Source organism: Pangasianodon hypophthalmus, chromosome 26, assembly GCF_027358585.1.
Source record: "Pangasianodon hypophthalmus isolate fPanHyp1 chromosome 26, fPanHyp1.pri, whole genome shotgun sequence".
In the NCBI taxonomy this organism is placed as follows: Eukaryota; Metazoa; Chordata; class Actinopteri; order Siluriformes; family Pangasiidae; genus Pangasianodon; species Pangasianodon hypophthalmus.
The window spans coordinates 12,501,363-12,514,060 of record NC_069735.1 but is presented as its reverse complement, the minus strand read 5'-3'; the positions used below and the strand labels follow the sequence as shown (position 1 = coordinate 12,514,060).

The 12,698-nt window shown below is 37.2% G+C and overlaps 1 protein-coding gene and 1 long non-coding RNA gene across 3 annotated transcripts; one reads left to right on the top strand and one right to left on the bottom strand.

Annotated features, from left to right (window-relative positions):
- The first annotated feature begins 3,808 nt into the window (after positions 1-3,808).
- On the top strand, positions 3,809-9,793 carry cenpk (centromere protein K). Of its 2 annotated transcripts, none has more exons than XM_026932093.3 (10): positions 3,809-4,004; positions 5,772-5,896; positions 6,166-6,222; positions 7,145-7,208; positions 7,662-7,708; positions 7,808-7,890; positions 8,466-8,564; positions 9,097-9,232; positions 9,328-9,381; positions 9,492-9,793. In XM_026932093.3, exons 2-10 carry the CDS (start codon positions 5,774-5,776, stop codon positions 9,645-9,647), a joined length of 819 nt encoding a protein of 272 aa, XP_026787894.1. In that variant the 5' UTR covers positions 3,809-4,004; positions 5,772-5,773; the 3' UTR covers positions 9,648-9,793. The 2 variants fall into 2 exon arrangements, with proteins under 2 accessions (XP_026787894.1, XP_026787893.1); XM_026932092.3 differs by having other exon boundaries at positions 3,810-4,004; positions 5,768-5,896.
- Positions 9,794-10,775: 982 nt separating this feature from the next.
- LOC113537659 (uncharacterized) lies at positions 10,776-12,224 on the bottom strand. The gene is made up of 3 exons (XR_003403785.3): positions 12,051-12,224; positions 11,795-11,870; positions 10,776-10,948 (listed from the first exon to the last, which is right to left on the bottom strand). It is a non-coding gene; the product is annotated as an uncharacterized LOC113537659 (long non-coding RNA).
- Positions 12,225-12,698: the final 474 nt, after the last annotated feature.

Sequence of the window (12,698 nt, the reverse complement as noted above, 5' to 3'; positions counted from 1 at the left end):
GTGTGTGTGTGTTTGGGGGAGCTTTATATTATATGTTTAACTTTATGTTTAAATTTTCTCACATGGCTCCTTATTTGTGTGTGTGTGTATGTGTGTTTGGGGGAGCTTTATATTATATGTTTAACTTTATGTTTAAATTTTCTCACATGGCTCCTTATTTTTTTATTTTTTTATTTTGTGTGTGTGTGTGTGTGTGTGTATGTGTGTTTGGGGGAGCTTTATATTATATGTTTAACTTTATGTTTAAATTTTCTCACATGGCTCCTTATTTTTTTATTTTTTTATTTTGTGTGTGTGTGTGTGTGTGTGTGTGTATGTGTGTTTGGGGGAGCTTTATATTATATGTTTAACTTTATGTTTAAATTTTCTCACATGGCTCCTTATTTTTTTATTTTTTTATTTTGTGTGTGTGTGTGTGTGTGTGTGTGTGTTTGGGGGGAGCTTTATATTATATGTTTAACTTTATGTTTAAATTTTCTCACATGGCTCCTTATTTTTTTATTTTTTTATTTTGTGTGTGTGTGTGTGTGTGTTTGGGGGAGCTTTATATTATATGTTTAAATTTTCTCACATGGCTCCTTATTTTTTTATTTTTTTTATTTTGTGTGTGTGTGTGTGTGTGTGTTTGGGGGGAGCTTTATATTATATGTTTAATTTTTTCTCACATGGCTCCTTATGTGTGTGTGTGTTTGGGGGGAGGTTTAAATTTTCTCACATGGCTCTTTATTTTTTTATTTTGTGTGTGTGTGTGTGTGTGTGTCTGTTTGGGGTGAGCTTTAAATTATATGTTTAACTTTTTCTCACATGGATCCTTTTTTTTTATTTGTGTGTGTGTGTGTGTGTGTGTTCACATGAGGTGTTTGAATGGTGGATCGTGTGCGCTAATAGAGACGCTTTTGTTCATTCAGGATTTGTCTTCGTTTAAAAAAAAAAAAAAAAACATGATGCTGGGAGAGAAAGCATCTGAGCCAGGAAAAAACACTTAGGTAGTATGACTGTTTAACTCCATATCTATAGGAAAACCGAGGACAATGAAAAACTAACTGAAAGTTGCTATTATTATTATTATTATTATTGTTGTTGTTGTTGTTGTTGTTGATGATGATGATGATAATGATGTTGATAGTAGTAGTAGTAGTCTTACAGAAAAGTCATGAACCTCTCTTGTGAATAATCACATGTCAGAGTCAGCACAACCTGAAACTGAATTTGTAATGCTTGAAAAAAAGAAACAAATGTGTAAATGTGACTGAAAAACTTGAATGTGAATCTTAAGATACTTGAATATATTACTTCAGAATTCAACTATCTGAAATGAAAGTCTTGAAATTTTAAGTTAAAATAAATTCAAGTAATAAAAATTCAGTCTGAAAAAAAATTCAAGCAGTCAAAAAAATTCAGGCCAGAGAGATTCAGGGAAAACATCCGGGATGCTGAGAAAGAGCAAACGAGCCACTAGAAATCAAGCAGCTTATCTCCTGTAACAAGACCCCAGCCATGCTTTAACATATGATGGATGTATTTAGGGAAGTAAACTATAAGTTATTACACATTTATAAAGCATTTATGCTAGCACCATTTTTAAATGTAAATCTGTTAAAACAATGTGACTAGCTCGTACTCCGTGAGTCTCATGAAAAGTGAGCAAACATGAAATCCTAAACATGCCCACAGAGAAGCAACCCCTCCTAACAGTGGGCACATGTTAGCATACGCTCACACTACCCATTAAGGTCCAGTATGGGCAAGTTTGCTGGGTATAAACCAAAATGACCAGTAAATGATGGTTTGTCATTTCATATTTGTACATGGTCATGTTTACAGCAGAGAGGTGAAGAGGTTTATTGTCATTGTAAAAGGCATATAACATGTTCTACACACAATCATGCACCAAAAGGTAAGTACTCACATCCTACCCTCCCTGCCTAGCCTCCCATTCACTCATATACAGTATATTGCACATATATTAGTTATTGCACACATTCTTAGTTATGCACTAGTTTTCATTTATTGCACATACTGCAGAAAATCTAGAATTGCACATTCTGTAAAAAGTGACATACATGTTATACATGCAAACATGCAATGAAGATAAGTCTTCACTCCAAGAAAGCACTGGGCCTTGATGGCCCAGGAGAAGACCACCATTGTTCCAGTCCTGAAGAAGTCCACTATCTCCAGCTTGAACAACTACCACCCTATGACACTGACTTCTATTGTTATGAAGTGCTTTGAGAGGATGACCAAATCCTTCATTTGCACCTCCCTGCTTGTCACATTAGACCCCCTGCAACCCACTGCACACACATCAGAGCCACCTAGAGGGGATAAACAACTACTGTATGTAAGAATGCTTTTCATCAACTACAGTTCAGGAATTAATACCATCATTCCCGCCAAGCTCCTCGCTCAGCTACAGGGTCTGGGTCTAGACAGCCACTGGTGCAACTGGATATGGCAGTGCAGCTGGACTGCCTGGTACTGCCGCTGTTCCACTGGTGACTGCAGGGACCTACAGAGAGTCGAGAGATCAGCTGAGCTCATCATCAGTAGGAAACCGCACTCTCTACAGGACATTTACCTGAAACGATGCCTGAGGACAGCCAAAAATATCATCAAGGACAGCAGTCACCCAGGACACTCACTCTTTCAGATGCTTCCATCCGACATGTGCTACCAAAGCATACAGAGGCACACAAATACACTTAAAACAGTTACTTTCCCCAGGCCATCAGACTCTTAAACAGTCAATGATAGCATACTGTATTATTATACATATACTGTACATCTTTTGCACATATTTCATTTGCACATATATTTTCACTACTTTGCACAATGTACACTTACTATGTACATTATCCACCTATATTATACTGTTATATATACACACATACTCTACTAAGGTATGTTTTGTGTATACGTCATCTATTTCTGTATATTGAAAGTTTTTTTTTTTCTTTTGCCCTGTATATATTTTGAATTTGTACATTTATATATTTTGGTTACTTACTTGCTTACTTTCTTATGTTGCTGTATGTTAATATACACTATATGGTATGTATCAAATGTATGTGGACACCTGATCATCACACCCATATGTGGTTCTTCCCCAAACTGGTGCCACAACTGTATCTTATTTCTTTGTATACTGTAGCTTTACAATTTCCCTTTACTGGAACTAAGAGGCCCAAACCTGTTCCAGCAAGACAATGCCCCTGTGCACAAACAAGCTCCATGAAGACATGGTTTGCCAAGGCTACAGTGGAAGAACTCGAGTGTCCTACACAGAGCCCTGACATCAACCCCACTGAACACCTTTGGGATGAACTGGAACACTGACTGCACCCCAGACCTCCTCACCTGATCTCACTAATGCTCTTGTGGCTGAATGAACACAAATCCCCACAGCCATGCTCCAAAATCTAGTGGAAAGCCTTCACAGAAGAATGGAGGTTATTATAACAGTAAAGGGGGTACCAACTCCATATTAAAGCCCATCGTTTTGGAATGGGCGCATATGAGTGTGATGGTCAGGTGTCCACATACATTTGGCCATATAGTCCAGTACACTAGTACACTATATCCAGTACTTGTTAGTGGAGCTACCAGAAGAATTTCAGTGTACAGTTTTCCATGTGATGACTGTGCAAATAACAATAGACTTTGACATGTTTTTTTTTTTTTAATGTTTCACAGTTTACTGCTGTACACTGCAACACAAAAGTAGTAAGTAAGTTGAATAAGTGGATGACTAGTGAGCTAACAAACACTAACTGCCCTTCCTGAAGACTGCGTACATGCTGCGCCGTCACTGCACTCATGAACGCACCAACAGGAAGTGCGTCACGGCGGGCCAGCTGGCGGCATTTTTGTTTGGATGTGACAGAAAACAAGCTGTAGAAGAAGAATGTAAACGCTTTGAAGATACCTCTGAGAACCTGGAATATTATCTAGTATATTAGCGTTAAAAAAGTTAAAATATTAAAATTAATCACTCGCGTGCGGTAGGTATAGTTGCGTTAAACGCACTGGATACTTTTCTGATTAATAGCATAGCTAGCTAGCGACAAAATGAGTGGTTACGTCCTGAACAGCCTCCTATCCCTGTGTTTAGTGCACTACACAGGGCATAGAGTAGTGCCTTGTACACTCTGTGTAGTGCACTCTATACAATATAATCAGGTGTTTGAGATTTACCCCAGCTACTTATTTCATATAAAGGCTTAGTCTTACAAATCCAGTAAACTTTTATTTCAGTATCTGAGCGTCAGGTTTGATGTAGCTGTTAGGTTAGAGCGCTAGCTAACATGCTAACTACCTTGCTTTACTTGCATATTAGCCTGCAGTCACCATTAGCTAGCTAGCTGGTTAGCTATATAACGTAGCTTACTCGCTAAGGCACCTGTACAACGCAGGAGCACTAAACTCTGTTAACATACTAAATAAATAGGAAATAAAAACAGAGAAACAGTTCACATAAATCATCAAAACAGCAGAAGGAGGAGAAAAACACAGTGTATAAACTAAATAAATGTAAACTAAGACAAGGTTCATCTTTGAACATAAATTTTATCAAGAGTGAACATAAATAAGTAAAATGTTTTGTTTGCATTTTAGACAAATTAGTAAAACAATTGTCACACACAAGAAATGACAAATAATAAGAATTTTTATTTATTTATTATCCCAAAGAGACTTGTATAGTCAATGCTTCATAACAGTTTTTTTTGTTGTTTTTTTTCCTGTGAGAATTTAGGCCTTTGTAGCATTAATGGAAGGAGTCTCCAGTGTCAGCGGTTTCTCTGTAACATGAAAGCTGCAATTTGTTTGTCTTATTACCTTATGGAGAGTGAAAAGTGAGAGAGCAACAGTTTATAGCTCTAATAGTGTAATAGTGTAACTTAAAACAGGAACTAACTTGTTTTGGGGACATTCCACAGCATTAAATGTAACTCTAAACAGATAAAAAGTATGACATGTCATTCTTTAATAGATAACGATGGTAATATTTGACAAATTGCTGTTGTATAAGAGGAGTAAACACGTACAGGAACAAAATAATCAACTATGGGATGGTAACAGTAACTCTGCTTCAATACACCACATTGTCATTGTCATATATTTTCCTTTAACAGTATGACCATAAATACATAAATACAGTATACTCAGATAGGTTACTGGGTAATAAACAGTGTACTAGATAAATGATAAACTGTTCAGTATTAGGGTACCAAATAATGTCAGCTAGATCAAGTGAGACTGGCTAAGTTGAAACTTACTGAATATTACTGTTATACAACAAAATGCAGTGTAAACAGTTCACATATCAAAGCTTTTGAATCAGAGAAAGGGTTAAAATATGGTGGGGCAGCAGTTTGATTATATCTTAATGATAAACTAATTAATAATGAATGTTTACAGACTACATTTTTAAACAGAAAAATATGATAGTGCAATCCTATGATCAGTCATCCCAAAAAAAACCCCAATCAACCCAAGTAATTCTGATTAAACTATTGTAATAACTGTGACACTTCTTGGGGTAACACCAATGATAAAAACCCCTGCTATTTATCGCAAGTTCAAACTGACCTGACAAGGCAGATTAAAATGTTTGCTGGTCTGTGTGTGTCTACCAACAGACAGTTTCTTTTCAGTCCAGTGTATATGATGCATGGCATGTTTCTTACACACTAATGAGCTAACTACTCTGTAAGATATAGCTTCCCAGATCACGTCAGATTTATGATGTTTTGTTTTTATGCAGACAGGAATGGAGCAGGAGGTCGAGGCTGTCGAGGCCGCTGAGGCTCCGATCCACTCATCAGGATGTTCTGAGGCAGTGAGAGCTGAGCTGCTGGACGAGTGCGAAGAACACTTTGAGGTCTTACAAAAGGTTGTTTATCTAATTCTCTTTTTTTGACTAAAATATTGGACTGAAACGAAGTAAAACTGGGTTTTTTTTTGGTGGTTGTTTTTTTTCCCCTTTGCTTAACTAATCCTGTAGTCATGTCATTAGTAACAACAGGCACATGGTTCAGGTTTTCTGAAGCTTCACAGTGCAAGAATGCAAAGCATTATATTAAAAGATAAAAATAAACAAATAAATAGAGATTCCTGATGCTTAACTACTTGTTGAGTGTATTCCATAATTGTCTTTTTCAGCTTCAGAGTGAAATTGCCTCAGCAGATGAAGGGTCCGGTGATGGAGAGTCAAACGAGGTGAGGCTCCTGCTGCATCCATTATCTGTATATAGGGATGCACAATGTATTGAAATTGTCCAATACTGGTCACGCAATATGCAAATGAGGCTCTAGCTAGCTTATACATTGATACAAAGGTGGGTTAAAATGAATACATGAGAAGTTTTACACCAAAACTTTAAGTAGAAATATAAAAAAATATAATGTTGCAAAGTAGTCTCTGATTTGAGCTTATTATTGAGGATCAGGATTTTATGAAGCAATATCTTTAAATTGTTGAGTCGTCAGACTAATTTTAGGGTCTCAACATTATTACATCGTCTTTTTGTTCACATTCCTGAGAAACTTTCTGTAGGTGTTTTAATTAATCAGGGTATTGGTTTGATTTTTTGGAACAGTAGTTTGTTTCAGGCTTCTGCGATGTCAGTCTTGCAAAAGCCAATATTGCGTTAACGCTGAACAAGCAATACACAGAGTGTCCCAAAGGGGACTATGTTTGCCAGCACCTTGTCGGTTGTGCATTTGCCAGTGGATATTCGTGGACGTCCACTTCTCGGTTGGTCCGCAACACTTCCAGTCTTTTTGAGTTTGTTAATAAGTTTGGCAACAGTGTCTTGTGTGATACGCTTGCCATGTTTGCTGTTAAAGTCCATTCCAACCTTGCAGCAGCTTCCTGATCCAGCCATGAGAATGATTTCAATACGTTCTTCTTTTGTCAAAGGCATTCTTAAAGATTATCTGGAAAAAAATATATAATATAAACTAAGTATGAAAAATTTTGGAAGACATTTTGCTAAAAATGTTAATGTCCCCTATGTATGGAGACTTTTGGGACACCCTGCCTTGTGCAGCTCCATCATATACCAACATATGCATTTTTAGCATATAAAGCTTGAGGCGAAGTGAATTACACCCCATTGAAACCTTTTAATCCCGGCAGGCAATGAATCGTTTGAATGCCATCATGACTGAGCTTGAACAGTGGCAAGAAATGGAACCCAAATGTAAGTCATTATTAATTCAATTTTGTTTGTGTAGAACATTTAACTATAGAGGTTGCCACAAAGTAGCTTTACAGACATCCATGTGTAGATTTAGATCCCTATTGAGCAAGACAGAGGTGACAGTGGCAAGGAAAACTCCCTGAGAGGACATGAGCAAGAAACTCAAAAAGCCTCTTCTGGGTGACACCAGATAGTGGAATTATAAATCCTTACAGTATGCAGGTGTAGAAGAGTAAAGACAAACAGTACAAAGTGTGTGAAAAATGATTGTGAGTGAGAGTCCTGGGATGAGCACAGGATAGTCTTTATGATTACAGCAGCAGTTCTTAGAAAGTATAAATCTGCACTATCCAGGTCAGATTATGACAGATTATGTATTTAGAAAGTACAGCTCTTCCCAATATACCACCAGTGTAAACTCTTCTTCTGCTACTGCTTTTCTGTCTTTATCAGTACTGTCAACAAACCCTGAAATTTTATTGGCCATCGGGAAGGAAGAGGTGAGCGGCCCTCCTTCAGAAAAATTTTAACTATTTTAATTTTACAGACGGTTTCTTTTTTTGTAACCAGCCTTTTTTATTATTTTTTTTAAATTCTAGCTGCAAAGACTCAACGGTCAGCTGAAGATGGTCCTTTCCTACTCCCAAGCAAAGCGAGATGCCCTGAAAGACCTTTTGCAAAGGTGACCTTCTCTTCAGTAACATTACAAATCGATACATTACCAACTCTTATACGACAGCGCTGCAGAATTCTTCAATCTGATTGGTTAGAAGGTGTTGTTTTTTTTTTTTTTTTTTTTTTTTTTCTTCAATAACAGCAGCTCTGATGTTATCAGCTAGACTTGTATCACAAGTACAATAATTATGATGATATAAGGCTAATAATAAACAAAGTTTAAACATTGTTTATTTAACATTTATGGAAGGAGTAACAGTTTTCAGGGCAGAAGGCATTGCGCAGTACGGTTTATCAGTAACATGACAAGCTGCAGGTTTTTGTTTTTTCCCCTCATGAATTGTAATCATTGGACTGTTACTGTGGTATAAGAGGAATAAAACACTTCGGGACACACTGTTATTGTTAAATAATCAACTTCCACTACACAACGGGTCCCATCACACCACCATATTGTTGACCATTTTCCTCTAACAGTACACGCCCAAGTGTTTTATTAGTTATATGAACAAACATGACTATTATCTGCGTATTATTGTTTATATACAAACATTACAGACATTTAACAGTTGTTCTTTTTAGAGAGCAGGTATGGCTGGAAGAGAAGAAGGAGGTACTGAGTGCAGTGACTGAACGAGTCGGCACGTTGCGTGAGGAAAATGAGAAGCTGTCAGAACACAGGTAAAGAATGTTGAACACTGTTGCGTTATCAGTGTTACACATAAAACTCTGTCAAATAGTAATCACATTTACATCACAGCAATAGTAATGAAGTGCTATTGGGTAATTTCTCCATTTGGCTATTTTCTATTTGGCTTCATGCTGCCTGACTAAACCAAACAGAAGTCTATTAAAAAAAATATTTGCTTGAAATGAACTAGGAAAAGTCTTTCATCCAGAAGAAATTTGTCTGGTTTTGTTTGTTTTAGTCCACACCTGAGTGTGATTGATGTGATCCTACCCGTTTATAAACCCATCAGAGCTCGATTTAAACGAACTGAATATTGCATGTTAGGTGGGACGCTTTTACAAGCTTTTGGAAATGTGGTGGCAGCCGTGGAACTGTTGCAATAATTCCTAATCCTCTTAATCCGGGGGTTTTAGTCTACCAGAGAAAGTGATTGTATGAGACAGTGTGTGTTTTTAGAGCAAATTGTCCTGAATGAAGTGTAATGGTTTATTTTGCATTCAGTGTCCTTCTATCTTTCTACAGTATTCTACAGGACATGAAGAGAAAAATCACCAAGGTGAAGGATTATCACGGCACCCTCATGGAGACGCTGAGCGACATGTTAGCCGAGCATTTTCCTCTTCCTGGTCAACAAGCACTTGGCACCAAGAAAAAGAAGGTGCGTTTCCTTAGTATTCCTGGAGGCTGTACCATTGACAGCACTTTGGTAATTGGAAACTTTGGTTATCAATCATTGTACTTTTGTGCTCATAGGGTGCTGTTCCAGATTATGGAACAAATCTTATCTCACTAAGTGAGATCCTTGAGGTACAGCTGCATGTCAGCCATTTTACATTTTTAAAGTTAACATTTTAATAATAAGAGGTGTATGATGCATCACTCATTGGTGTATCTATTATTCTATTTGTCTACTGCAGCAATTAACAAACAAAACCCTGGAAACTCCTCACGAGCCCTATGTGACGATTGATGACTCCTTCTGGCCGCCGTACATTGAAATGCTACTTCGTAATGGAATTGCAATCAGACACCCAGAGGACTGCAATAAAATCCGTCTGGAAATTTTTCATTAATTTTTTTTTTTTTTTTTTTTTACTAACCAGGTTTAATTAGATGACCCATCATGAGATTATATGTACAGTCTTTTATGTTCTTCTCCTTGTTTTATTGTATATTTAAATTTAAGCAATTTGGAAAATAAAATGGCTGAAAATATAAACCAGTGTCACTGATTATTATCTAATGATCATCTCTGTGCTGTAATGTGACCACAATGTAACCCATTTTTGAAAGGAGATAGAGAAGGGATAAAACAGTAAATGTTTAATGTAGGGTTTAAAGATTAAACCCATTAGCTTATGTATATTTAGATGAAAAGGACATACAGGCAAGACTTTTCGTGGGGCTATGATGGGTACTAAGCTGGTATTTAGTGTATGTCTGTTATGACGCTGACCTCTAGTGGTAAGAGAACAACAAGGTAGGTGGATATTTTCAAACATGAATAAATGAAGTCTTAAACTATGTCTGAAATGGTTTTCACACACATGGTACAACAGTCCAATAAATGGCCTGATCGAGTTAGCTAATATTTGCAGAGAACAGTGGCTAGCTATCTTCTAAAGTAACAAAATTCCACTTTTTCATGGATACTTACACATAAACCATCTTGACACAGCTGGACATTACTGGAAAACACTTTACATATTCGTATGCATTTATTTTTGAGAACAGAGAAACAGAATGACAGCCAAGTGGTTTCACACCACTGTATAGGGAATGATGTCATCAGCTATCTAGGTCTGTAATATTTATGTATATCTATGTTTAGAATGGGTAAAGTGTGTCTGCTTTATTCACGCTTAAATAAAAATGCTTCCAGGATGTGTGTTGACATGTGGCAGCCTGCAACTGCAAACATCAGACTGAAAGCTCTCTGTATTGGTCCAGCTTCCAGTCAGAAGATGTTTACAGATGCCCCACTACCCAGGTGTCCTTTTTTTTCCGACTTCAAAAAGCGTGTCCAAGTCACCGAGTCTGTGTGTCCAACGAGAGAAAGGTTTAAAGTGACCTCTAATGTCACTAATCATCTATACTTCAGTTGTATAAGCAGTCTCCAGCATAGTTTGGTAATTACTCTGCTCATCCAGAAATGATCATGGTGTCCTGGGTCCCTAAAAAAAACTTGATTTCCAATTAAATGCATTTCAGGTGTTCATTTGTTTTATTCTATTTTTGATTTTTTTTTTGTTGTTGTTTTGAAAATGTTTGATATCACAATACCCTTAAGGGGTGTGTGTTAAACTGAGGTTAACTGTAGCTTCCTGGAAAACAAGAAATACTCTTGCTGGTGACCTTTGGTTGCTTCTTCTCACTGAAAAACACACATACATGTTCTTTATGTTAGTTGCTTTGAAATCATAAAAAGTTTTAAATTTGACTTTAGGACACATACAGCTACATTTCTGTTGAGCTGCCATGTGAAGCACTGTATAATTCAATATGGAACAAAAACATTTGTTGTCTTCAAAACAAGTTTTTGTTGACTTACAGTGGCATGCATAAGTTTTCACACACACACACACACACACACACTTTCAACTGTTCCACATTTTGTAGTGTCACAACCTGGAACTGAAATGTGATTTTATGTCATAAATCTACACAAAAACCCAACACTGCTCATTACCTAAGAATAGCATTTTCACAGTAAAGCATGGTGGTGGTAGCATCATATTTCGGAGATGCTTTTAATCAGCAGGGACTGAGAAACTGGCTAGGACTGAGAGAAAGATGGATGGAGCCAAACACAGGGCAACTCCTTTATAGTCACTTGATTAAACATTGATGCAGTTATTCCTCAAACACATTGTGTTTTAATCGGAAAAGAATGCTTTCTGGAAGTCATTTAGCCCAAACCCCATGATATCCATATGGTTATATTCAGCATGTGTGTGATGCGCAGGCGAGTCCCCACAGGAGGGGAGCAAAAGTCTTAGTTCAGAAAATGGCTGAATTGCCCTTGATTTGTAAAACATGAGTAACAAAATGGTTCTGTGTATCTATTCCATACCAAGTAATCATTCAGGGAAAAACTGTTGCTAATAAATATTTAATTGATTTGTGTTCCGATGCCATTTTCTTTGTATGCACAAGGAAAACAGGCTTCTATTAATAGATTGCATTGCTTTAATAACAATAATCTGAATGTCATACTTACTTTTTCAAGCTGATTTTTCACCTCGCGCGTCCTTCACTACTGAGTCTCGTGCACGGCACTGGGGAATCAGCATTTTCTGAATAAAACAAGTTGAATTAGTCGACCTATCACGAGATGCACGTGCACTCGACCACAAGCAATCTGGTAAAGAAGCTGGTTATGAAGACATAAACAGACGTCACTGATATGCATTATGCTTTCAGCAAGGGGTCTTGTTTTCATAAATTACTACCAACAATTTGCATGTCGTACTTACTTTTCCAGGTTGATAAAAAAAAAACACCCTGAGTTTCCTCGACTTTTCAGCTCGCGCGTCCTTCAGCATCGCTGATTCTTCCTGAACCTCATGCACACACGGTCATGTCATTGCAAGCAGACAATCAGGACAGAAAGCACTGGATATGCGCATGCGCACGCAAGTTGACCTTCATGGCATTATTAGAGTTCTCCGTCACTTAGTCGACGTCACGTTGATGCTTTGATGACGTAACAGGCTAGACAGGGCTTCAGCACTTGGCAGGACCTGACTGAACCACCACTGTGCCGAATTTCTCCCATTTATCTGATCATCTAATCATCCATGCACATCTTTTCGACTGCTTTGAGACAGGTGCGAGGTTGCCAGATTGGACAGACTGAAATCAATCCGTTTAAAACCAGGCTAATTCACCATAATCCAGATCAGACTTATATCTTAAAGAAGGACTAAATTAAATCTGCCTTAAGGAGCAATTTTCATCTCAGTGTGCCTTAATTTAAAATCAGAAATGATTTAGTAAAATCACTAATGATCATTTGTGGGATTTTTCAGGATTTCATACCAACAGAGAAAACAGGGAGCATTCACATTCCTTTTTGTGGTAAACGTTTTATTATTATTATTATTATTATTATTATTATCAGG

Excerpts from the sequence above, each read along its gene's own strand:
- cenpk (XM_026932093.3), top strand. The coding sequence starts at position 5,774 with ATGGAGCAGGAGGTCGAGGCTGTCGAGGCCGCTGAGGCTCCGATCCAC. Across the intron at positions 5,897-6,165 it reads ACTTTGAGGTCTTACAAAAG|CTTCAGAGTGAAATTGCCTC; the intron begins GTTGTTTATCTA and ends TGTCTTTTTCAG. Across the intron at positions 9,233-9,327 it reads TTGGCACCAAGAAAAAGAAG|GGTGCTGTTCCAGATTATGG; the intron begins GTGCGTTTCCTT and ends TTGTGCTCATAG.